The sequence below is a fragment of the Fusarium vanettenii genome (genome assembly GCF_000151355.1).
Source record: "Fusarium vanettenii 77-13-4 chromosome 1 genomic scaffold NECHAsca_1_chr1_3_0, whole genome shotgun sequence".
Taxonomy (NCBI): Eukaryota; Fungi; Ascomycota; class Sordariomycetes; order Hypocreales; family Nectriaceae; genus Fusarium; species Fusarium vanettenii.
The window spans coordinates 1217409-1242795 of NW_003315881.1; the positions used below are offsets into that span (position 1 = coordinate 1217409).

The following is a 25387-nucleotide window of genomic DNA, read 5'->3' on the forward strand; positions in this document are numbered from 1 at the left end:
ATGCATTTATCTTATCGGCTGGAGGTCTAGACTCATGAGCCCATTGTTTGGGCAGATGACGACAGAGTCGTTCGATGCCAATGCCGCCATCTCACTCGGCGATCTGTACCTAATTATAGGTCCCCGTGCGCCGGAGTCTGCGCCGGAGTCTGCGCCGAGATTGATCACACCTCTGGACGTCACCCCTCCGGACTCCGGAGTATTTTTTTAATGTACATTCTCCCGCTTCCGGCGCCGGAGGTCCGGAGCCTACCCGGACGTGATTTTTCGTTTTGGCTCTTGCTCACACTTTTTGTCTAATGCTGCAGCACAATGTGCTTACCCCTCTCCCAGTTATCTAGGCTCTCCTTGATATTAACCCAGTATCGCAAGCGCACCGCTTCGTGCTTGGCAGCCTCTATATCATCGTGCTGAAAGGCTCGCTCGAGCACCTCCTCACTCTGTGCGATGCGAGCGTCGTTTGCGGCGCGGGGCTCGGCGAGGTCCTCCTCGCTCTCAGCTTCCTCAATCTCCTCGCGTGCCTCGAGGACGAGCATGAGTAGGCCTGGCTCCTCAACCTTGAGGGTCTCGTCGTTGGCGACGTCGACACCGCGTAGAGAGAGTAGATATTGGGCTCGCAATAGAGGATTTGCGAGGGTCTTATAGGCCTCGTTGATGCGCGCAGACATGGCTTCGGCGCGGGCCTTGTCCGCGGCTGGGTGCATGTCCGGGTGTGCGCGGGCCTGCAGGCGGAGGAACTCACGCCGGAGGGCGCGCACGTCGATAGGGAAGTGTCCCGCTGGGGGAGGCCCGTCTGGGAGTGTCTCGGGGAAGAGGTGGTAGTGTGTCGTGGGCGGCGCCGGGGCGGAAGACGGTGGTGCGGACTCAGCAGAGCCGGCAGCGCCGCTAGAAGACACGGAGCGGACTTGGACAAACGACGTCGCTGGTGCCCGTGCGGTGGCCGCGATAGCCACATGGCGCGGCGCAGGTGTTGCGGCAACGAGTGGACGATGCAAAGGCGCAAGAGTCGAGGCTCGGCGAACTCGGAGTCGACATCGGACACAAAGCCGAGAGATGTCGCGAACAGCCGGGGAGGCGACGGGGGGCCGCATGGTTGATAGAAAAGTGAGCTGACCGCAAGTCTAGCCGAAAAAAAAAGAAAGAGGTTGGTCTTTTTGGTCTTTGCTCACAGAGGCTGGGGAGATATATCGCTGGAGGAAAATTCCAATGTGCAGGTTGTTTTGTGCCTCCTCCGGGCCAAGCGGACAATGTCGTAATGGATTGTTTAGCGTCAAGAGGCTGAGAGGGAGGCTTCTGGAAAATGTGGCTTGAGACTTGTGGCGTTGCTTGTTCCTGCAGAGGGAGGGAAAACTGGCGGCCCGGGTGGCTTCTAGGTACCGAGTACATGTGAAACGGGGCAGGAGAAGGCCATATCTGGGGTGCCGGGGTACATGACGTTCAAGAGATATCATTACGTCGACTGGGTCCTCGGGCGAGGTCGGCGGACCTGGTTCGGGGTCCAGTCCGATCCAATAGCGAAGCAGCCATTGATATCAACGGAATCTGGAATAGTCGCCGTGTTTCTCGTTCGCGCAAAAAAGAAGACATTCTGGAGTTTTTATATCCTGCTCCTGAAATAAACAAACCCCTGCTCATTCAGAAAAAAAGGATCCATTGCTCGTCATTTGATTTGATATCAGGCATTTCTGAGGTCGCTTGCATCTTTCACCTTCTTTCTTTTTTTCCTCCCCGCCTGTTTAGAACACGCGCCCTCCTACTGCAAGCTCCGGGCGCCGCCCCCAATCGATAACCCCCAATCCCGAGATTCCAATTGGAAAGCGGGATAGCATTTGCCGAGTCGAATAGTAGATCTGACCTTGATATTCAAGGGACAAAAGCTTCCCATCCTCTCTCTCCTCTCTTCTTCTCCTCCTCCCGTAGTCCACAACAGAAGCCATCATGGCCAAGGTATTCGACGCTGCTGAAGGTATGAAGGCCCCCCAACTCCACCCTCTTACATGTCGCCAGAGGGTGCAATTCCACTGACACGACATTTCCTTCGCCAGTGGCCAAGCACAACACCCCAGACAGCTGCTGGGTAGTGCTCTATGGCAAGGTCTACGATGTGACCGAGTTTCTGCCATCTCATCCTGGCGGAAAAAAGATCATCCTCAAGCTCGCTGGTAAGGATGCCACAGAAGAGTATGACCCTGTTCACCCGCCTGGCACCCTCGAGGAGAACCTCAAGCCCGAGGACATTCTCGGTGAGATCAACCAAGAAACCCTCACCGAGCCTGAGCCCACGTCTGAAAAGGCCGTCGTCAAGTCTGGAGACGATAGCCCGCCCCCCATGGGTTCACTCATGAACCTGGATGAGGTCGAGGAGGAGGCTACCAAGCGCATCTCGAGAAAGGCATGGGCCTACTACTTCTCGGCCAGCGATGACCTATGGTCCAAGAGCTACAACAACTTGATCTACCAAAAGATTCTTCTTCGCCCTCGAGTCTTTGTCGATTGCACGGCTTGTGACCTCACCACAACCCTTATCGGCAACAAGGTCGGCCTTCCCGTCTTTGTGGCTCCGGCTGCCATGGCCCGACTGGCCCATCCGGATGGCGAGCAAGGTATCGCAAAGGCATGCTCACGCTTCGGCGCCATGCAAATAGTATCCAACAATGCCTCCATGACACCCGAGCAAGTCATTGAAGGCGCCAAGCCTGGACAAACCTTTGGCTGGCAGCTCTACGTCCAGAACCAGCGACAAAAGAGCGAGGCTATGCTCAAACGCATCGAGGCCATGCGTGACTACTACAAGTTTGTGTGCTTGACTCTGGACGCGCCTGTCCCTGGAAAGCGTGAGCTCGATGAGAAGGCCAACTTTGACTACTCTGAGCCAAGTCCTGCAAGCGGTGAGAGCAAGCCTGGTGCCGGAGGTGTCGGTCAGCAGCTCTTCTTTGGCACCGCTGCCGACCTGACATGGAAGACGACGCTGCCGTGGTTGGCTGAGCATACAGATCTGCCCATCGTGCTGAAGGGTCTGCAGACTCACGAAGATGCCTACCTGGCGGCTCAATATGCTCCTCAAGTCAAGGCCATCATCTTGTCCAACCACGGTGGCCGAGCTGCCGACACAGCGCCTCCGGCAATCCACGTACTCCTCGAGATTCAAAAATACTGCCCCGAGGTGTTTAGCAAGATCGAAGTCTGGGTTGATGGAGGTATTAAGCGTGGAACCGACGTTGTCAAGGCGCTGTGTCTCGGCGCAAGCGCTGTCGGCATCGGTCGGGGCGCACTATTCGGCCTCGGAGCCGGAGGTCAAGCCGGTGTCGAGAGGGTTCTCGAGAGTAAGTTCCAACCGCGATTCCGGACATGTCCGAACCCTGTCTAACACATGTAAACCAGTCCTCGAGGCGGAGACGGCAACGTGTATGAGGTTGCTGGGAGCCAAGAACATCTCAGAGCTTGGGCCTAGATTTGTAAGTTATCTCGTCTCCCCAGGTTTCCCCAGACCAAGACCCCACTCCGCTTGGCGATCTTGACTAACTGGGTCGGCAGGTGAACGCTCGACAGGTGGAACGAGATATTTACGATGGCGATGCGGGGTTGGACCGAAGAGGCCTGTGGACGAAATCCAAGCTGTGAGGAGAGCCATGGATCATGAGATATTCATATGTCAGATAGAGCCTCGGCTCACAGGTGACGGGAGACGAGATCTTCAGGCTTCCCCAAATGGGGCCCCGCCTTCCCCAGTTCAGTACCCCTGTCCGCCATGGCTGCGGCAAGGTCGGGGACGGGGACGACGGTTGGCGCCATGTCCGGGCGGAGAGGCTTGGGCTTGGGACTTTTTGTTTCTGGGTGGGATAATACAAAATTGGAAAGGAGGGACACGGTGGACTCGCGCGGCGTCATCCCAACGAGGTTGCAGGACTGTAAGGCACCGGGCAGAGGACATTGGGTGACGCATGTGTCAAAGTACTGTACCGAATGGCTGAGGAGCATTGCATTGTTTTGTTCAGCGCAAATTTAACTTGAAATTTGGATATCGATTATGAGAAGCGGCGTGAAACTCGATCCCATGTGAGAATATCTTGGCCCTCAGGGTCCAGAACCAGTCAAGGAACCGAGCCCGAGTGTCAATTTGACTTGGCAAGCTTGTGATCCAAGGCTGAGGATTCCGTTTGGCCGTCAAGAGGCAACAACAGTGAATCAGCATGCTGCACATTGGCTGCAATGTTGCACAATGTATCATTGTTGGTGGTTCTCATCTGCAGGGACAAGGGCATGCACCAAACAGCACTTCACCTCACGCCCCCCATGCTGATCCTGTCCAAGCTCCGGAAGGTGGAAAGTTGACTATCCCACAATAGATGTCCCGGCCGAGATGGTGTGCCACAGCTGCCGGTCGGTCGTAGGAGCTGAAAGGTCCGGAGGCCGTGAACCTTTTCCTCTTCAACCAGCCACTCCGAGGCTCAAACATCAACGTCCAAGGTGGCGGCGTCTGGTGTCAGCTTTGCTGAATCGATCGGTTGGCTGTCATTACACGCCACTGCGCAACTCTAACACGGCGGGAGAAATTGGCGGCGAAAATTCTGTCGCAAAACCCTCGCCGTCATGGATGCATTTCTGTTCGGTGAACATTCCATCTCTTGGTCGACTGATCAGGATTAGCTGCGTGGGCGCTCCACAAGGGGAGATCAACCACCCATGCCAGGGTCAAGGAATTGAAACAATTGTATTGGCTTGGCTTTGCTCGCAATGGCCCGTGGTTGGCTCGTGTTGGCAGCCCTCGGTCTGTCGCGTGCACTCCTCCATCCTTCAGCTTCGACTGCACAGCACAGCTTTTAATACGCATTTCCTTCTCGGGGCCTTGAGCACTGGATATCTCGTGTCAACCCAACAGTCCAGAATTTGGACGTCGTATGTTACGCCAACGCTCGGTCGCAGAGCCGCCCATGGCAAAGGCTCACCGTTATAAATCGTGTCCCGTCCATCACCAGACAACAGATGTGGTGGGAACAACTCAGAGGGCCTTGAACGTAGGGTGTATGCACGCAGTAAAGCAGTGTCGTCGCCGCCACTCCCGAACGAGAGTTGACAACACCTCAAGTGGCGACAGAACTTCATGAGCTCAGTGCTATTATTGCTTCCCATGTGGATGTTCATGTGCCAGTCAGAAGCGGAGGAATGCAACACCCCTTTGCCGTCAATATGCGGGGAAACCAAGCTTTCGGGGCCAGCGTAGGAGACACTTCGTGATTTCGCAACTGTCTTTGAACAACTCTTTTCCCTTCTCGGTCCTTCTCCCGTCCCCCACAATTTCGAGGGAAGCAGGGGTGGGCGCCCTGCCGGCCATCGTCCGTCTTCCGGGCTCAATGACCAAACATGGGGCCACTGCAATTGGGGATTTCTTCATCTCGTCGACTCGTCAAATTCACGAGCTGCCGAGGGACAGTTTGGAGATTGGCAAGGAAACGACAAGGGCCCTGAGGGTCTGACCAGGGTCTGTTTGCGACTAGGCACGTCGAGAAGCGCTCGTCCTCCCACCCTCTACACCCTCGTTTCCATGCAAGGCAAACCTGGGAAGTAGCGCCGTACTGTCTCGTCGGCCACTTTCCCCTTTTGGCAGTCAATGCCCGGGGGGCAGATGCAAAGTAACAACATCATGGCGATCTGGTCCCCGTGCTTGAGTGTGTCGAGGGTGCGCCGTCTGCGCACTGGTGATGTACCGCATATGCTGAACCCCCTCTCGTTCCGTTGGGTCATGGGCGGCCAGATCAACCCCGACGCCATCCTACTTAAACTCGGGTCTTGTTCCATCCTTGTTGTATGTTGAATGGCTGGTTTGTCTTTATTCCCTTCCACCACGCTGTCCGTGCTCAACCTGTCGCAAGTCCTTTTCGATATATAGGCAGGAGTTGGCTGTTCTGTTCGTCCACAAGAGATTGCGAACAACCACCCAAAGCAAGACATCCGAGCTCAACATGTCGGATAAGCAGGAGCTCTCCCAGACGGAGAATGGACCCATCGCTGGGTCCAAGAAGAGAACATGTGCGCGACACTGCAAGCGCTTCTGGTGGGTTCACCTCATCGTGTTCTGCTGCATTGTTGTTCTCGTTGTTCCCCTGATGTAAGTCATAACCGACCTGTGCTCACCATGAGAATGGCTGACCCATACTCGGTAGCATCTTCGTCGCCGTCCCCAAAATCGCACAAGACAAGATGAACAAGGCCAAGCTTGAGATCCAGGGCGTCAACATCCTCGAGACCGAACCCGACAATTACCAGATGCAAATCAACTCGACCATCACCACTGATGGCAAGATCCATGCCAAGGTCGACCCCTTCGAGGGCGATATGTATCTCGAGGACTGGCCGCCCCATGTCCCTTTCGCCAGAGTGCAGTTCCCTCAGACCAATGCCAACAAGCACCAAGTCGTCAACGTCAGTCAGCATATCGAAATCACCGACATGGAGGAGTTCACCCGATTCAATGTCTGGTTCCACAACAACGAGACTGTGCGCGTCACCATCAACGGAAGGACAAAGGTAAAGCCAAGTGGCTTGACGCGAAAGTATGGCGTCGACTTCAAGAAGACTGTCGAGCTGAAGGGCTTGAACCATTTCGACGGTACCGAGGTTACCGACGGCCACATTTCCTTGGACAGTGCAGGCGAGGACGGTCGCAACTTCAACGGCACCGCCAACATCCCCAACGCTTCTGTTTTCACCCTGGATAACGTAAGTGATATATTCCCCATATAGTTCGCCTAAGCTTACCATTCTTGCAAAGGGCAACGTCTCATTCACCAACTTTATCGGTGACGAAGAAGTTGGTACCCTTTATATCCAGAATCTCGTACTTAGACCAGGAAGCAACATTGTCAACATCACCGCGAATATGGACCAGACTGCAGTTCTCAAAGCTGTCCGGAGCGAGCCCTATTGCAAGACAGGTGTTGTCCCCCTCAAGCTCCTGGGCAAGTCGGTGATAAATCATGGTGAGAACCTCACATATTTCGCCGCGGCTTTGGGGAGCTCGAACCAGACCGTCGAGATGGATATCGGCGCCATTCTCAAGAAGGACTTGGGGTACGAGGTCAAGTGTTCTTCTGATAGCGACGAATAGTTGAAGGATCTGTACGTCGAGCGTGCAAGCCCACGCCGGCCGTGTAGCTGCAGGGGATTGCCAAGGATCTTGTGAAACCTCCTTCAACCTCTCCGTCGGCATAGATCGTCTGGCGAATAATATGAGGATGGGTGCTGGGAGGAAGGGCGTATGGCGGATTATGATACCTTTGATGCGGATCACCATGTATGTCGGTTAGGACTATCAAATTTAACTGTCGAACTCTCCCTTTTTGTCGGGTATCATTGTTGTTCATCTAACTCGGGCAAAGGATGCATCGTCTGAGTTGGGTTGACCTCGGGTGTCTGGCGACCTGTTCCTATTTCCAACCACTTTTCCGCTTCTCGCCTCGAGAAAGTCCACCAGTCACTGCTGAATTGTCGCTCGGTGTGTTTGTAGACGGAACAAAGTCGATGGCGGTCCTGCCACCACTTGTCCTTTCAGCCTCTTTCTCTTTTGCAAGCTTCTCGCGGCTTTTTCGCAGCTTGTCCTTAAACGCCCATTCAGGAAAGGCATTAGGGTCCCATAGTTCAGTGCTGACGGTAGTCGAATACTGAGCCCGCTCATCGATGTCGACAAATTTCATCAACTTGTCCATCAGACTGGGGTTCTTCAGGGCTGATGACTGCTCCAGCTTCGCGTTGAAGTGAGTTCCTTTCTTCTTGAGCTCAAGGAACTGTTCAAACTTCTTGTTGGCCCCTGGCGGCGGTGAGCCAGGCGGTGATGGCGGGATGTCCAGGTTGGGTGCCGAAGGAAGTGTGAGATCGCGCAAAAGGGCACGATTTGCTGAGTACGGTGAAGAGGGCCTTTGCGCAGGGTCTTGGTCGTCTATCACAGCTTCTTCCATGGGTGGAAGTGATGGCCCTAGGGGAACAGCATTCTGCTGAACTGGGCCGATAGCGACAGGCTCATTGCTTTGAGATACAGGCGCGGGTTCTGTATCGCGGTGAGTAAGTAATAGACAACAGACTTTCGCATGCTGGAAAAACCCAGGAATTAGGTGGCGAAAGAATTCTAGAAGAGGGTTTTGAGAGAAGTCCATACCTGGTAAATTAGTAGAGGAAGTCGCATGTTCCTTTTCCTGGTTCCTCGGCTCGGTCGCGACTGCGATTGTCACAGGTGCCTAGGAAGAACGAGGCAGGTGAGCCAACCATCGAGGCCATTGATTCGTGAGAGGAGGTTCAACACATACCTTTTGTTCTGATACAGGCTTCTCTGCCTGTTCAATATCTTCGTCTTCATCGCTGCTTGCATATCCTACAAGACCTGCCATTTTGAACTGTCGTGATAAAGCAGAAGCCAGGAATGAGGCTTGGTGAGAGCGCAGGTGGGAAGGGTGTGGGGCCGAGGTGGTATATCTGGAACTCTTCTGAGCTTAGCGCGGCTCATTTGCTCGTGACTGACAGCCTCAAGCGTTGGCGCCTTGGGAAAAACCTCGGGCTAATCACCCCAGACTTTTAGCCATCCATCATCTTTCTGGGACAATGCAGTTGTGCCTGAGATTCTAACGTTAGAGAATCCACCCCTCACGGCGTCACCCTTGTAATATCCATCGCCAAACCACGTCAACGCTAATCTCAAGCTTCTCTGCAAGCTTCTTCTGGATCTGGGCAACTCTCATCCTTGAGTGTCAGCATCTGCGCTACCTACGACGCGCCGTTGGCATTGCCAAGGCTTCGGTCCCCCGTTAAAAAGTAGTACTCACCAACGAAGTGTCCTGCTGAGCCTGCGAGAACACCAACAATGGCTCGGCTGAGAGACTCGCGCTCACCAAGTCCTGCAGGCAGCTCGCACAGTTCTCGCCGTCACCGCAAAGATGACGATCGCCGGGAACGTGATCGTCGCGATGACGGGAGAGACCATCGCCGGCGCACCAGGTCGCGCAGCCCTGATGTGAGAAGACAACACCGCAACCCCGGCGGCCTTTATTCTGACGAGATTGTCCGTGACCAGCCCCGATACCGCGACCGCGATCCCGATAGAGACAGAGACCGCGGCCGAGACCGGGACTATTATCGTCGCAGAGACCGATCACTAGGCCGACGCGACGATGACTACTACCGCGGCGGACGACGAGACCATCGAGACAGAGACCGCCGGAGGTCGCGAAACCGCTACGATGATAGAAATCGATCGCCCGACCGTCGACGAAACCGCAGCCGAGAAAACGATCGGGATTTCAGAAGGCGAGACGACTCCCGCGACCGTGTCCGCGGTCGACGTGAGGGTACGGCTGACTCCCTTGCTCGCAGCAACCGTGAGGATGGTCGAAATCAGAGGACCCCGCTAGGCGACAACGGGAATGCCGCTGCCAACGAGGCCCAAAAGTCCAAGACGAATGCTGCGCAAGCCGAGATCGACAAGAAGGCCGAGCGACTGGCAAAGCTTGAGGCGTGGAAGAAGAAGAAGGAGAGCGCCAGTCAGAAACAAAAGGAAGTAAATCCGAGTCAGACAAGAAATCTCTTGGCTGAAATGGATAAGAAGGCCAGCGGTGCGTCGTCAAAGACAGTATCTCCGTCGGTTTCTGCTACCGCTTCGCCTGCGCAAACGCCAACCACTGCATCTCCCATCACTCCTTATGCCGGAAAATTCGATCCCAAGGCCATCGCAAAGAAGTCGGCCGCGTCACGGTCACACGATGCTCCCAAGCCAGTTCTGGGCTCCATTGGAGGCCCAACCGAGAAGCTTTCGGTTCCCGTAAAGTCGATTCCCGTAAAGCAAGCAACTAATGGTATGGTTGTATCCCCTGCTTTCACATTGAACTTGATTGATGAGATAATCGCAGCGTCGGCCCTCCCCGCGAACCGAGCCAAAGCCAGCGGATTTGGCTTCGTCAAGAGCCACGCAGAAAACGAGAAGCTATCCGCCAAGCGCAAGCTTGTTTTGGACGAGGAAGACACGACAAAGAGGAAGCTCACGAAGCTTCCTGCTCTCCCCATCGAGGCTGACGATACTCCTTATGCTGATCAGGACGACGACGAGTCTGATGGAGACAACTTTGCCGAGAACGAAGAAGAGGCGGCCGCTGCTGCTCGCGCCGCACATGAAAGGCGACTGCAGGCGGAGAACCAGATGGACCAGGATGAGGACAAGACCACAACAACAGAAGCACAACCCAACGGGGACACTGTTACGGATAACTCGGCTGACAAGGCCCCGGTGCCCGAGCAGATGGAGGTTGATGAGGAGGACGATGTGGATCCGCTAGATGCATTCATGGCTGATCTCAAGCAGACAGAGGTGAAGAAGCCTGCCAAGACATCAAAGACACAGAAAGTCCAGGAACCCGAAGCCTACTTCAGCGATGACGAATACAACTTTAACAAGGAGGAGAACGGCGACCCCAATGCTCTGCTGGCCATGACGGCCAAGCGAAAGAAGAAGGATATCCCGACCATCGACTACACCAAAGTTGAGATTCAACCCATCAGGAAGAATTTCTGGGTGGAGCCAGCCGAGCTCAGTCAGCTCACGGAAACCGAAGTTACTGATCTACGCCTGGAACTGGATGGAATCAAGGTCAATGGAAAGGACGTGCCTAAGCCAGTTCAGAAGTGGGCTCAGTGTGGTCTCACTCGACAGACTCTGGATGTCATTGACAACTTGGGATATGAGAAGCCTACACCGATTCAGATGCAGGCTCTTCCAGCTCTGATGTCTGGTCGCGATGTCATTGGTGTGGCCAAGACTGGCTCTGGAAAGACCGTCGCCTTTCTACTCCCCATGTTCCGTCACATCAAGGATCAGCCTCCGCTGAAGGATACGGATGGTCCCATCGGGTTGATCATGACTCCGACTCGAGAACTGGCTGTTCAGATTCATCGCGATTGCAAACCTTTCTTGAAGATGATGGGCCTCCGATCTGTATGCGCATACGGCGGTGCCCCTATCCGAGAGCAAATTGCTGAGTTGAAGCGAGGCGCTGAGATTATCGTGTGCACGCCAGGCCGTATGATTGATCTTCTTGCCGCCAACCAGGGTCGAGTCACCAACCTGAAGAGAGTCACGTATGTGGTACTCGATGAAGCTGACCGAATGTTTGACATGGGTTTTGAACCTCAAGTCATGAAGATCTTTGCCAACATGCGACCGGACAAACAGACGATTTTGTTTTCAGCCACCATGCCTCGCATCATCGACTCGCTGACCAAGAAGGTTCTCAAGAATCCAATTGAGGTGACGGTTGGTGGACGAAGCGTCGTTGCCAAGGAGATTGAGCAAATTGTCGAAGTTCGTGACGAACCCAGCAAATTCTTGCGTGTTCTTGAGCTCCTTGGAGAGCTGTACGACAGGGACGAGGACGCTCGTACGCTCATATTTGTTGAGCGTCAGGAGAAGGCAGACGATCTGCTGAAGGAACTCATGATCAAGGGCTATCCATGTATGTCGATCCATGGAGGCAAAGACCAGGTTGATCGTGATTCGACCATTTCGGATTTCAAGAAGGGCGTTGTGCCGATCCTGATTGCAACATCAGTGGCGGCTCGTGGTCTCGATGTCAAGCAGCTCAAGCTTGTCATCAACTACGACGCGCCAAACCATCTGGAAGACTATGTTCACCGAGCAGGCCGAACGGGTCGCGCTGGCAACACCGGTGTGGCTGTCACGTTTGTGACACCAGAGCAGGAGAACTGTGCGCCGGGCATTGCCAAGGCACTCGAGCAAAGTGGACAACCTGTACCTGAGAGACTGAACGAGATGAGGAAGGCCCATCGTGAAAAGGTCAAGTCTGGAAAGGCCAAGGACACGTCAGGCTTCGGTGGCAAGGGCCTAGACCGTCTGGATCAGGAACGAGAGGCAGCTCGTCTTCGTGAGCGCAAGACCCACAAGGCCGAGGGTGAGGAAGAAGAGGTCAAAGAGGACAAGAAGGATGAGGATGACAAGGCAGAGAAGGCTCTCAGCGCGATCCGGGCGGCAACATCAACCGTTCAGGCTCGTGAGGCGCAAAAGGCCGAGGGGGGCGCAGAAGCCAAGCCCACACAAACCGTCAACACCAACGTGGTCAAGGACAAGACCAAGGATCCTCTGGACAAGGTCAGCTCGGCAGTCAGCGCCATCAACAGCCGTCTTGGAAAGGCCGGCCAGCTTCGTGCTGGTCAGCCCATCGACAACAAGGGCCCAGACGCTGGCGCTTTCCATGCTACTCTGGAAATCAACGACTTCCCTCAAAAGGCCCGATGGGCTGTCACCAACCGAACCAACGTGGCCAAGATTCTGGAGGCTACAGGCACTTCGATAACAACAAAGGGCAACTTTTACCCGCCGGGCAAGGATGTGCCCGCAGGGGGGGAGCCGAAGCTGTACATCCTTATCGAGGGCGACACCGAGGTTGTGGTTGGTTCCGCTCTGAGCGAGCTGACACGTCTGCTGAGAGAGGGAACAATCGCGGCTGCGGATGCAGACAACAGGGCCCCGGCAAGCGGCAGATACACCATTACCTAGAGTTCAGGATGGCTGCGATGATGATACAGAGACAGACTGCATGCTACAGGGTGAGGAAAGTATGTGTACTTGTATAGGGCTAAATTGTTCCAAAAAGGGGCGTTGCGGAGGGTTTGTAGGAGATAAGGACTCTGTGCAACAGATTTTGGGAGTCTTGCTTGGGTTAAACATGGATATAGTCGATGAATTGGCATGTTTATGATGCATTGAGTTGTTCAGATGTTTCGGTCTCTTCTCTGTGCCAACTCTATTTGAAGTTCAGGCGCCTTAACCAGCCAGAGAGCACCCATGATAGTACCACTGTAGATGGGAACTGCAGACGGTTTGTAGAAATGTTCTCGTGGAGATGTCTCATAGTTGTATACTGACTATATAGTTACTCTATCGCTTAGGTGGTACTCCAGTTGAGGGAAAAGAGAGACACAAGTATAAACCCTTTAGCTTGTCCTTCCCTAAAGATAGTGAATACGGTATAACAAGGATAGGCAAAGACGCTTCTAACCTTTACCATTATCATCACATATCTTTAGCTCACTGTTATGCTTGAGAGGCGCTAAGTGATCAACCGTCTTGATATTCTGGTGTCTAGTTTATTTCTCGACTCGCGTCGATAGGTACGATGAAATCAAATCAGCGTCCGTCACTCCGTCATCCTTCAAGCTCGTTCTAACTCGTGTTATCGGTCGCATCTTGATTCGAGTGCGCCATCATACAATTCTCTCTTCCTCGCTCGCTACCACCATGCGTTGTCCCAAAAATCATGCCCAGTTGCGGGCTTCGGCTGCTTCGTCGGCGTCGCGGGCGCGCAGCTGCTCCTGACTGGCATCCTTAAGCGTATCGGATCGTGTCTGCTTCTTCTGCGCCGCTAACTGTGTCTGCAGTTTCCCGCCTGGTTTCGCATATGCCTTTGCTCGAGCCTGTGTCGCATAGCGTCAGTCAGCATGCGCGCATTGAATTACTCGGGTCTACTAACCTCTGCTGCTTCAGCAGCTCTCCTTCTCGCATCGTCAGCGTCGCCTGATGTCTCCGCTGGTGCTGGTCCTCCCAGAGTCCGCGGTGGACCTCCTACTGTTGTCGGAACCGGTGCTGTCCCTGAGGCTGGAGGAGGCGCGGTGCCCAAGACGCGGCCGGGCTGTTGAAAGGCCTCCGACTCTGATTTTCCACAGCAGTTGCCCATATCTACCGGTGCGACCTGTCGCGGGGCGTCGATGCGGTGAGTGCGGTTTTCGGATCCGAGCGGAGAGGGGGGCCAGCTCTTTGCGATACGAGTCGAATCGATAATTTTCTAGATATATGGCGTTGAAGCTGGTACTTTTGCAAATGGACAGCGTCGCCGCGACGGGCGAGGCCTTTGACGATTTCGAGTTTCGTTCTTGGTGCCAAGATCCGACGTTGAGGGGAAGAGCGAGCGATACTATGCTGGGGGTTACCAGAGAAGCGACATTTGGTCGTTGCTGCGCCCCCCGCGAGGCTCAGTACCTACGTTAGTTGGCGACGTCACGGTGCAGGGCCTGTGATACAAGTGCGCGTGACGGACAGGAGCAAGAAATCACGCGCGAGACCAGTCAGAGCAATACGGTGCAAGGCTGGTGGTATCACATGTTTTTTTCCGGCCCTCGAGTAACAAAAACTGGTTCATTATCATGTCCCAATACAATGTGTATCCTGGCGGAGCTTCGGCGAAGGGTCCATTCGGTGCGGAGGCAGGTGGGGGCCGAAGGGCGGGGTGAGATCCGGCTGTCCTCCGCGCCGTCGCCGTCGGCATCGGCGATGGAGGAGGGGAAGGCCGCCGACTGTCCAGATAGGACGCATCAGCATTGGGAGGCGGGGGCGCAGCGTCGGGCTTTTTGGTTGGAGCTTGGGGGCTGCAGTTTTTCGTCGTATTGCTGGGTGGTACCTGGGTTGGGTGAGCCGTCAGAGTGACACTGATGGCGGACGAATGTAGCCTGTATAGTTCAACACCGAGCATATTCGTCACCGCCTCACAGTTGGAAACAGACACGTTTAAGCAAGACACTATAGCCCTGTGAGCCTGAATGATAGAGTACATACAAATGATCAATGGGAAGACTACAAGAGAGGAAATAAAAAATATCCATCTCGGTAACATCGTGTAGGGTAAGACGGCCAAATTCCAATAGCCCTTGTGCCTGTCAACTGACATCACCTACCTTGCGATTTGGCTGCAGGACTCTACGACCAGACTCGAAAGGGCCTCACTCGGAGGATTGCCCTAACTGTTATTTTTTTTTCTGTCTCAACGACACACGGCGAGGCCGTCCCGCGTATACGTGTGAGATTGGTTGCTGTTTTTCGCGGCTGGCGGCTCATGAGTAGTGACTTGCACCACCAAAACTCGGAGAGCAGACTACAGGCTTGGTCGACTCTTCAGCTGCAAGCCGCAGATTTTTTAACGCAGACTACTACTTTAACTGGCACACAAAAGGCCGGGGATGTAGCAAAGGGCATCAGGGTCGTTCCCCCGATGTAGGTACCTACATCAGACGAGCTAGTACGAAACGAAAAAACCACCTCCCACGCGAAAAAATAGAAGCATCGAATCAGGACTGACTGACGGTCAACCACCGAGTGAGTTCTTTTATCCCAAGTTGTATCCACTAACCCTGACCATTTTTCCGTATGGCTCGTTTCTGACATGGTATCACAGTCCCTTGCTTGTTCCCCCTCTCCCTCGTGTGAACCCTCACCACTGAAGAAGTTCCTTTGAGTGGGGGAGAAGACACACAGACAAGGCTCAATTTGTGGTCTCATTCCCTCAGCCGACCTAGACCAGACCATACCAGGCACTCGAGGACAAAGACAAGACAAAGACCACAAGGCAGTCAACAGCACAAACCCCCACCTACCCATTGTGGTGGTGCCTTTCTTGCTTCTGCCCTGCTCGCTGTCGTTCACGGTTGAGGCAATCCCCGAATCGTGATTCGTCAGCGGCTGCCGTCCCTTGGCGCGCCGGCCCCCACACCAATCCACAGTGGTCCTGTCCACTGAAGCCCACCAGTAGCGGCTCGCTGAACCTGCCTCCAGTGATCCACTGCAGCTCACAAAGTGCCTGCGACTTGCTTGTGAGTGCCCCTCAGTCCTGGGGCTGTCGCTCAGCCTTGGTCCCCCATGGATTGAGCCTCCAGGCCATCAAGGTTCTCACCTCTTGGCGCTCACTGGTCCGTATCCTCTCTCTCTGAACATCCCACCCGGGCCGCCGCCCGAGCCATCCACCCGCGCAACCATCGCCGTAGGTTTTCTCTTGCACAAAAAGTCAAGTCAGTGGCAGTTGCTGTGGCTGTACGAATACCAGTACAGAGACCAGTCCGGCTGGATACCAGTTAGCAGTAGCACTCGCCCATCGGATACCCCCTCGCCTTGCCTTGCAACTTCTTCATCATGGATCAATCGGGCATCTTTGCCCATCATCATGCCGCCTCCTTCGAGTCCTCAGCCGATAAGGTCGACTACGGCTTCGACTACCACCTTGGCCACGATGCTTCGCTAACCCACGGTCTTGATGTACTCGGCACTTGCAACAACACTGAGAACGCTTGTCTCGATCAGCGCTGCTTCGACCACTACGGCAAAGCCTCCTCGACCCCAAACACCGCCCTGGACCTTGGAATCGACATCAACTCTGACGCTACCTCCAGTCCCCGACAGAGAGCATCGTATGGTCACTCGCACTCTCATCATCAGAAGGCCTCAGCTCGATCCACCTGCGTTGCTGGCACTGCCAACATGAACCCCGACCCCAAATCCGCCCGAGGAGCGCACAGGCAAAGGCAAAAGCGAAAGAGACAGGCTGCTCCATTATCGCAACCCCACGATCTTCACCAGTCGCATCATGTCCACCAGATGCGTTCGCCTCAGGTCTTCCATCATGCCCATAGCCAGAGCATCGAACCCATGACTACTCTCCAGGCTTTTGCTCAGAACCCTCAACTCAACTTTCACCACAACGACTTCCACGCGTCTCCCGCTCACTTCCAGCAACCCCTCAACAGCCCTGACTGTGCCGACTGCTTCAATCCAGCATGGGTGACAAATATGATGGACCCGGCAGCCAACTGCATGTCCATGCAGTGGCCGCCGTATGGGGGCGCTGCTTCGGCTGCCTGTAGCTCCGCCTGCGACGATGTCAACTGTTGGACTCAGTGCGAAGAGGGTGTCGATGACCAGTGCTGCTACGACGACTGCTGCGCTCAGCTTGACATGTCGCATGCTGCGTGCTGCTTCGAGCCCACCTGCGCCTCCCTCGAACCATGCCTCGACTCCTCATGCCAGGAAGCATCGATTCCTTGCACCGATGCCAACTGTATGGGCACTCCCGCATCCGTCTCCGTCACCACCCCATCTGCCGAGCCTGAACCCATCGTCAACGCCCTCGTGAGCCCGGTCGAGCCCGGTCGAGAGATAACCCCAGACTCTTTCGACCAATCAGCCATTGGACATTTTGCCCAGGGCTTCTCTCACGACCTGAACTCGGCCCATGGCTTCACAAATGACCTAAGTTCAACAATCAGCCAATCGCTTGACCACCAACTCAACCAAAATCATGCTAGCCAAGGTGCGAATGAGGCCAGCGGCTTTGCCACGCCTGAATTCCCCTCTGCCTCCAAGTCCAAGCCGGTCGATGAGCAGCCAACGACCGATAACGCTGAGCACTTATGCCGTTGGCTCTGCCTAAATGGCATAGCGTGTGGCCAAAAGTTCGCAAGCAACAAAGAACTCCAGGATCACTGCAAGAGTGACCATGTCAAGAACCTTAAGAAGGGCCCCAATGGGTTTTGCTGCACATGGTGGGGTTGTGCCCGACCAGGACCCTTCTCCCAGAAGAGCAAGCTTGAAAGACATATGCAGACGCATACTGGGTGTAAGTGGTGCCATCCCTGTGCTCCCCTCTTTGATTCGCCAGACGTATGCTAACCGCAGCAGTCAAACCCGTCAAGTGTGAGATCTGCGGCATCTACCTTTCCGCAAAGCAATCCCTTGAGCAGCACATGCGCACCCACTCGGGTGAAAAGCCCTGGAAGTGTGAATATCCTGGTTGTACCCAGAGCTTCAAGCAACAAAGTGCTCTCAGTAAGTCCGCAGATCACCGAGACCAGAATACCATGCTAACTTGAGCTCCAGCCATGCATATGCGCACTCACACTGGGGAGAAACCACTGGTATGTGAAGTTTGCGGAAAGCGGTTTGGCGAATCATCCAACCTCTCCAAGCACCGTCGCACACACAATATCCGGGGGAACCATGTGTGCAAAATCTGCCAGAAAGATTTTCATCGACTCGACCAACTCCGTCGGCACATGCAAACGCATGCTCCTGACGGTGGTCGTAAGGGGAGCAAGAGTTCTTGACCGCCTAAGAAGGGCGAAGGGTGCCATGTCGACGCAAGTCGTACTTGAAGGACGGAGTTCTCCGGTCTCTTTTCAAAGCGGCATCGGTGTTTTGGGCGTCATCGTTGATCATGTCAGAGTTGATTTAGGGTCGATTTGGTGGTTAGAAAGTCAGTGCAACAAGGATCGGGCGAAAAAGTCGTATATCACTAGATACCCAATTGCCGTCGTGGATAAGAGAGGACACCTCCCACGCGGGGGTCATAAAGTTAGTCCCAGACAACAGAAATGAGAGCACATCTTGGAAGCTGCGAATATCTTGGCTCATGGCTCATAGCTCGGTGTCTTATGGCTTAGCATGTCGTTGCCGTTGTAGTGAGTCGTGATAGTATGCCACGTCGACGCGAAGGGGAACCTGCTGATGCCTCATTGTTCCTTTGTCGATGCGTTCCCACCATTTGTCCCTTTCGGCGGACTAGAGCCTGTTTGATGTTGAGTCATGAGTCTAAACCAGTAGACTCTGTTGGATAGGAGAGTGTAGCTTTGAGAAGGCATGAGTAGGATGAAACCCAAAGTGAATAGTCGTGGAACTGGCGGCATCCCACTCGGAAGGTCAGAGCTACCATCACCTGGCAAGAGCTTTCCACAGTCAAAGTCCCTTCCTCATCCATTGAGGCAGGTGGGTGATGCGCTGGCATCAGAACCTCTCAAATCCATGACCTCTCTTCCTGTCCTCGGGTCCTAGGTTTCGGATATAGATTTCTGCTGTGCGACAAAGGCATCCAGTGTCGCCCTTGCGGGGTTCATGATGTTGGGTGTCCGATACCTCCGATCATCATCCAGTTGGTGTAAATCAGCATGACGGGATCATCCATTTGAAATAGACGACGAAGAGCGCACGTTAGAAGCGCCGGGAAGGGCTCGGGATTGAATGAAGGAGGGGAAAAGTGAAGAGGAGGCGAGATTCCTTTCCGTTTGCCTTGCCCGATTCGAGGCATGTCGTTGGAGGTAGTGGTGGGGTGACGCGGGTTTGGCCGTTCCGAGGCGCCTCACTGGAGACCGATACGTCGATGGATTTCCGCCTGGATGGTCACCAGGACTTGCCTTTCTTGGTCGTGCGAATGTGTCGAGGTTTGATGTGAGGTTAAAATTCATCAAGGGGAGTTGTTTCATGAGTCTGGGCTTTTCTAAATCATGGGTGCAAGGTGACTTGGCTGTCTCTCAAGGTGCTTTTTCTGGTGCCTGAGGTTGCCGTTGATCGTTTGATTGATAAACTCAGGCATCAAAGGCACTACGGGAAAACCACCGGCTCTCGCTGGACCAGGCCACTGGTGCTTCGGCAGCCACACCCGAGTGCCTTGGACTGTAACACTGTAAGAACCATCACCTTATCAATGGATGGATCCAATCCAGATCACCATACGTCAGTCTTCAAGACATGAAACTCTGCACATGCACGCAATGGACATTCTTGATCATGACCTCATTTTTTCTTTTTTAAACAGACTGCCTGACCAGGCACGCCCATCATAGACATCCCGTCCCAGAACGAGGTCAAAACCGGGAAACAAGTACAAGTCAGACCGAGATTCCCTGAGCCATGCGATGCAAATTTCGAAGCCTTTTGTTTCAGAGAAAAAGCACGCCACGCCCCTCCATACCCCGTTTCCTTTCTACCCAGATGTCCGCCATCCCCGAAAACTGCAAGTTTGTTTTGATTTAAGCCTGCAATTGACTGTTAGCACATGTCCTTGCCATACACCACGTGGAAATTTATATCATTCGGGCTGCTTCGTACCTTGATGGCGAACTTGCGCTGGGGGAAGTGAACGCTGCGCTTCTTGGCCTTCTCCAGCACGCGGGACTTCTCATCGGGTGATAGTCGGCGGCGGATGGCACGGGTCTGCTTGGGTCGGAGGTCGAGAGGAGCGTACTTCTTGTTCTTGTAGAACAGGCGGAGCTGAGCCCTTTGCTTGGCGTTGATAACGGTAAGGACACGGGCGATCGACTTGCGGAGGTCGTGGCTATTAGGGAGAGACGCATTAGCTCGCGTGTTCTCGACAAAGATTTTTTTTCCCTTTCGCGATTCGAAATCGTCATAGGTGGGTTGCTCACATCTTGTTCAGCTTGGTGCCGGACGAAGCGACCTTCTGGATGCGAAGCTGTCCGAGCTCGCTCTTGAGCTCAGCGAGCTGCTTCGTCAAATCATCCTTGTTCTTGCTCCAGAGCGCACCAGCCTTGACCTTGCCCGACGACTACAACAACCTGTCAGCGATCCGTTCGTCTTAAATATCCCCGTGTGTATGCGTGTGTAGTGATGTCGGAGTCATGGCCAATTCGAAAGTGTATTCTCGATCGGGGGTTGGATGTGTGTGTGTGGTCTGTCGAATAATTTCGAGGGGGGTGCTGCTGCCACAAGACAGATGGACAACTCGAGGGCCGCCATTCTATCTGGGCGAGGGCAAGAAGGTGCGTACTCACCATCTTGAATAGCTTCGAAGTGGTGTGCGAAGTGTGTCGACGAGTGTGTTGGGAAAATATCAGCCTCGACCGTCACCGTCCGTGTCGCGATGGGTTCGTTTGGGCGTAGGAATTTAGAGAAGTTTGCCGAGAAAGTGAAAAATTGCCCTAGGGTTTGTGAAGGGGAGGGAAAAGTGGATAATTCGTGAGGATTTGCAATTTTTGATTGGGCTGTGGGTGGCCCCGTTTTCAGGAGGGGCTGCACCTCACGTGCTGATTCTCGTGACCTTGAAACGGCGCTAGTCAAGGCGGTGAATAATTCTGCCGCTTCCTTGGACCAGGTGTCGGTCCGGTTGTCGTCAGGGAGTTTGGTCGGAGCTGGATGGTCGATCAAGCTTGTAAGAGTCCATCACACACGTATTCTTGTCGCAACTACCGTTTTAATCCTCACACATAATGTCTGCGCCGTCGGGTAATGCGGGCTGGGCCCAACTAAGGCAGCAGGCCCGAACATTAGAAACCCAGGTTCGCAGAGTGGCATCATGCGCCGAGGGCATTCGCTGACGTCGTCACCAGACGGAGAACCTCTTCCACACGTATTCCCAGTTCTCGGCGGCTACGAGCATTCCTCCAAAGCCTACAGATGAGGAGCGCACCACTGAGAAGAAGCTTGAGGAGCTACTTCAGAAGGTATGCGCCCACGGCTCAGCTTCATCAACCGTGTTAACCCAGTCCTCAGCGCGAAACTGTCATCGATCAGCTCGCCCGCCTCCTCGACTCCGAAGCCGCCCTCACAGCATCTGCCCTTAAACAAAACAACCTCTCCCTCCTCCGCGAGAAGCTCTCGGGTCATAAGCGGGACCTCGCGCGACTGCGATCAACCCTCCAGCAAGCCCGCGACCGCGCCAACCTCCTGACCAACGTCCGCTCCGACATTAATGAATACCGCCAAAACAACCCCGAGGCCGCCGAGGCCGACTATATGCTCGAGGAGCGCAACCGCATTGACAACAGTCACAACATGGCCGACAGTGTTCTTAGCCAGGCGTACGCCGTTAACGACAGTTTCAACCTGCAGCGCGAGACCCTGGCCAGCATCAACCGGAGAATCACCCACGCCGCGAGTCAGGTGCCAGGGATTAACACGCTGATCACGAGGATATCGGCAAAGAAGAGAAGGGATGGCATCATCATGGGGGGCTTCATCGCTTTTTGCTTCATTCTGTTCTTCTTCCTCTCGTAAAACGGAAATGGGGCAGCTTGCATATGGGACAGGCGTTCAGGGGTATCAGCGTGTTTTGTATTGTACAACATGGTGGGGTCATGGGTGTCTAAGTTACAATGCTCTTCCGCGACGGGAAGGCGTCTAATTACAACGGCTTGGGAACCTCTAGATGCTGTTTGCCCGGATGTTGCTCCTTTGCCGTGGCTGGCATGGTAGCCTCCCTCTTGATCTCGTCCACCAACCGTGAGAGACCCTTGGCCAATCCCTCCTGCTCGACGGGATGAGCCGTTCCGCTTCCCGCCCATCGGACGCGGCAGTATTGATCGACCAGAAAGATGTAGCCGACTTTACTGTTGAGCAGTCCGATTGACTCGCGAATGTCGTCGGTGATGCCTCGTCGCACGAGGAAGTACTTGTCCCAGTCCTTCTCGGGGAATTGCCTCCGCAGCGATCCCATAAAGAACTTGACCAACCACGCCTTGCCCGCATTGTCTTCGTAGTTGATATGAACCATCTGCGTGATGTCGGGGTGCTGCGCCAGTGCGTCGTGTAGCGCTGGGTTCTCTTCCTTGGAGGTGAAGGACTGGGCCTGCTGCTCGGCCCATCGGCTGCTGAAGATGGATACGACGCTTGCCTTGCCCGAGAGGAGAGGAGTGGTGTCGCGTGGGTTCTTGTCGGTCTTGAGGAGGGTCTCGCCGTAAAAGTTGGGGAAGAAGAGGGAGAGCTCGGCCTTGAAAAGTCGTGGAGGCGCAATGAAGGACTTGCCTTCGTGGTATTGCAAGTTTCCCCAGTCTCGGAAATAGGGTCTTGATATCTTGGCCGTCCTACAATTATGTATAAGAAAAATTGTCGACTCGGGTCCTCTAGTGGTGGTTCTTACAGCTCCTTTCGCCTTTGCAAGTGCTTGTCGTAGTCGACAAAATCCTCACGGCGCTGACGCATTGATCGGTGGTCAATGCCAGTATTCTCACCAGCCTTGGGCGGGAGGGGCATGCCGATCGGCCGGGGGAGGGGCTTCGGCGTGAAGACGCCCTGCTGTCGCTTGCCGTAGCTTCGCGGAGCTTCGATCGGGGTACCGGCGACATTTGCCTGAGGGTCCAAGGAGGCGCCGGACCCGGGCTTTTCGGTGGTCGCCGCCCGCACGGCGGAGGATGTAAATGAGCGACGGGCCTGACAAAAGAGACATGTCAATGGCCGACGGGCGAGGCCTGAAAGGGCCAGGTCGAATCGTCGTGACGCCATGGCCGAGGCGTGAGTGGTTGATGATTGCGGCTCTTTAACGTGTGGAAATTTCGCTCTCAATCAAGAATGTCCCCACACCAAAGATAAGATTTGGAGGAGCACGGCCGGGCTGTGGGGAAGAGAGAGCCGAGGACTCGGTCAGATCGGGCTTTAGTTTCAAGACTGCCGTCATTCCCCCGGACTGCGGTTATCCACGGTCATGAGCCGACCGAAGCCAGCCTTTCGGCTTTAGACAATGCCTTCCATTGCCATTGTTCTCCTCTTCCTGGGAGACTTGAAATTCTGACATGTCCTCTCTCTGACTTCTTCTCCTCGCAGGTGCAATTGCAAGTTAATCATGTTTCTTCAGCGTGGATCTCGAGTGCTGCGAAAGCAATGGCATGTCGCCAGAGGCGTGGGCCAGATGGCCATGGCGTCACGGACACCCATGAATGCCTGTCCTCCCAGATGGTTCAGCGAGTCGAGGAGGTTAATGGCTGTGAAGCCTGTACTCCTGGCCGACATTGGAGAAGGCAAGTCAATCATCTACACTATCCGCCTGGTGATGCACCTGAAAGCGCACGACTAACACGCAACAGGCATCGTCGAGTGTGAAGTCATCCAGTGGTTCGTGGAACCTGGCGCTCGGGTCGAGGAGTTCTCCCCGCTATGCGAGGTCCAGAGCGACAAGGCCTCTGTGGAAATCACAAGCCGCTTCTCGGGCGTCGTCAAGAAGCTCTACTACGAGACGGGCGAGATGGCCAAGGTCGGCAAGCCGTTTGTCGACATTGATATCGAGGGCGAGGCCAAGCCCGAGGATGTCGACGCCGTGGTCAGCCAGCAACCCGAGAAGGAGGATGTCCCTCCCCCTCCGCCGTCCTCCTCAGAGTCCAAGCCCGAGCAAACACAAAAGACATCTCCAGCACCTGCTGAGGCACCAGTAAAGGAGAAGGGCAAGTGCGCAAACCTGGCCACACCGGCTGTGCGACACCTCTCCAAGGAGTTCAAGGTCGACATCATGGATATTGATGGCACCGGCAGAGACGGCAGAGTCCTCAAGGAGGATATTTACCGATTCGTCAAGGAGAGGGATGCCAAGGCCAGTGCGCCAAGTGCGCCGTCGTCTGCACCACGGGATACTTCAGTGCAGACGGAAACGGTTGTGCCACTGTCCAGCACCCAGATGCAGATGTTCAAGACCATGACACGGTCCCTGACTATCCCGCACTTCCTCTACGCGGACGAGGTCGACTTTTCAAACTTGGTGGAGCTGCGCAAGCGTCTCAACCGTGTAATTGCCCACGGCGTCGCGGTGGACGGACAGCCATCCAAGCTCTCCTACCTCCCCTTCATCATCAAGGCCGTGTCCCTGGCGCTGTATCAGTACCCAATGCTCAACGCCAGGGTGGACGTGGACGCCAAGACAAACAAGCCGTGCCTGGTGCACCGGTCGCAGCACAACATCGGCATCGCCATGGACACACCGGGAGGCCTGGTGGTACCCGTGATCAAGGACGTGGGCTCTCTCAACATCCTATCCATCGCGGCAGAGCTATCACGGCTGCAGAGCCTCGCGGCGCAGGGCAAGCTCTCGCCGGCCGATTTCCAGGGCGGCACCATCACGGTTTCCAACATTGGCAACATCGGCGGCACCTACGTCAGCCCCGTCATCGTGGAGCGCGAGGTGGCGATCCTGGGCATCGGGCGGATGCGGACGGTGCCCGCGTTCGACGAAGAGGACCAGCTCGTCAAGAAGCAGATCACCAACTTTAGCTGGAGTGCTGACCACCGTGTCATTGACGGCGCAACCATGGCCCGGGCAGCTGAGGTTGTGCGACAGATAGTGCAGGAGCCGGACATCATGGTGATGCACCTCAAGTAATAGAGAGCGTTGATGTAACTAGCAAGCAGATTACCAAAAACAATGTAAACGAGATAGACTGAAAAGATAGAGAATCGGGCTGTGATGCATCCGATGCTGATGCAGACGGGGTTCGTCCATCCTCATCTGGAAATAGCCGATGTTTCCCATCTGCTCGCACTTACACAATAGGCATAGACAACCGAACTTTTGTCCTTTTTTTTTTTTTTTTGCTGAGAGATACTAGAAAAACGCATAATGCAGAAAATTATTGATTCCGCAGGAACATGCGCTGTTTGTCCCCCCGGATTCGCAACGAGCCCTGCTGATCTCCTGTCCCCATGACCTCGCCGTGCGTCTCTGCCCATGTAAGTCGCCGGATACGTTCATGCACCCCGCCTCGAGGAAGCTGTCACTCGAGGATCGCCTTGGCCCTGGCTAGCTTGGGTAGGCGGGTTGTGAGATGAGCAGTCATGATCATGCCAGCTTGGTCAGCGAGACGTGGCCGCTCACATGTCGACGAGTGCTCGGTCCCTCTTTTAGCAATGTGTGGATGGGCAGAGGAAGCCATGAGCTGTCAAAGCCGGTAGGTTCGGTATCATTTCAGGATAAGGTAGCATAAATGACATGGATAGTGTGCTAGCAAAAGCCGGATCAATAGCTACATGCCCATTGACTTTGTTGGTCGTGTGCAGTCCGACCCTGAACCGTTTGTCTTTACCGTAACA

The 25387-nt window shown here is 54.7% G+C and overlaps 9 protein-coding genes across 9 annotated transcripts; 5 read left to right on the plus strand and 4 right to left on the minus strand.

The window, feature by feature from the left end:
- Nucleotides 1-6: 6 nt before the first annotated feature.
- Nucleotides 7-1091, minus strand: NECHADRAFT_74727 (uncharacterized protein; the record flags this gene model as incomplete). The annotated part of the gene is made up of 2 exons (XM_003054179.1): nt 7-26; nt 323-1091. 2 exons carry the CDS (start codon nt 1089-1091, stop codon nt 7-9), a joined length of 789 nt encoding a protein of 262 aa, XP_003054225.1.
- An 847-nt stretch (nt 1092-1938) lies between these two features.
- NECHADRAFT_31909 (uncharacterized protein) lies at nt 1939-3621 on the plus strand (the record flags this gene model as incomplete). Its single annotated transcript, XM_003053461.1, has 4 exons — nt 1939-1966; nt 2046-3323; nt 3382-3455; nt 3535-3621. 4 exons carry the CDS (start codon nt 1939-1941, stop codon nt 3619-3621), a joined length of 1467 nt encoding a protein of 488 aa, XP_003053507.1.
- A 2339-nt stretch (nt 3622-5960) lies between these two features.
- Nucleotides 5961-7105, plus strand: NECHADRAFT_74729 (uncharacterized protein; the record flags this gene model as incomplete). The annotated part of the gene is made up of 3 exons (XM_003053462.1): nt 5961-6106; nt 6162-6717; nt 6770-7105. 3 exons carry the CDS (start codon nt 5961-5963, stop codon nt 7103-7105), a joined length of 1038 nt encoding a protein of 345 aa, XP_003053508.1.
- A 319-nt stretch (nt 7106-7424) lies between these two features.
- Nucleotides 7425-8378, minus strand: NECHADRAFT_74730 (uncharacterized protein; the record flags this gene model as incomplete). Its single annotated transcript, XM_003054180.1, has 3 exons — nt 7425-8041; nt 8150-8228; nt 8298-8378. The coding sequence occupies 3 exons, from the start codon at nt 8376-8378 to the stop codon at nt 7425-7427; spliced, it is 777 nt and encodes a 258-aa protein (XP_003054226.1).
- A 470-nt stretch (nt 8379-8848) lies between these two features.
- On the plus strand, nt 8849-12547 carry NECHADRAFT_74731 (uncharacterized protein; the record flags this gene model as incomplete). The annotated part of the gene is made up of 2 exons (XM_003053463.1): nt 8849-11411; nt 11505-12547. 2 exons carry the CDS (start codon nt 8849-8851, stop codon nt 12545-12547), a joined length of 3606 nt encoding a protein of 1201 aa, XP_003053509.1.
- Nucleotides 12548-15946: 3399 nt separating this feature from the next.
- Nucleotides 15947-17913, plus strand: NECHADRAFT_74732 (uncharacterized protein; the record flags this gene model as incomplete). Its single annotated transcript, XM_003053464.1, has 4 exons — nt 15947-17426; nt 17489-17635; nt 17687-17724; nt 17827-17913. 4 exons carry the CDS (start codon nt 15947-15949, stop codon nt 17911-17913), a joined length of 1752 nt encoding a protein of 583 aa, XP_003053510.1.
- Nucleotides 17914-19365: 1452 nt separating this feature from the next.
- NECHADRAFT_73367 (60S ribosomal protein L35) lies at nt 19366-20516 on the minus strand. Its single transcript, XM_003054181.1, has 4 exons — nt 20374-20516; nt 20008-20147; nt 19691-19916; nt 19366-19617 (listed from the first exon to the last, which is right to left on the minus strand). The coding sequence occupies exons 1-4, from the start codon at nt 20374-20376 to the stop codon at nt 19612-19614; spliced, it is 375 nt and encodes a 124-aa protein (XP_003054227.1). The 5' UTR covers nt 20377-20516; the 3' UTR covers nt 19366-19611.
- Nucleotides 20517-21722: 1206 nt separating this feature from the next.
- On the minus strand, nt 21723-22819 carry NECHADRAFT_74734 (uncharacterized protein; the record flags this gene model as incomplete). The annotated part of the gene is made up of 2 exons (XM_003054182.1): nt 21723-22401; nt 22458-22819. The coding sequence occupies 2 exons, from the start codon at nt 22817-22819 to the stop codon at nt 21723-21725; spliced, it is 1041 nt and encodes a 346-aa protein (XP_003054228.1).
- Nucleotides 22820-23246: 427 nt separating this feature from the next.
- On the plus strand, nt 23247-24680 carry NECHADRAFT_31439 (uncharacterized protein; the record flags this gene model as incomplete). The annotated part of the gene is made up of 2 exons (XM_003053465.1): nt 23247-23360; nt 23409-24680. The coding sequence occupies 2 exons, from the start codon at nt 23247-23249 to the stop codon at nt 24678-24680; spliced, it is 1386 nt and encodes a 461-aa protein (XP_003053511.1).
- Nucleotides 24681-25387: the final 707 nt, after the last annotated feature.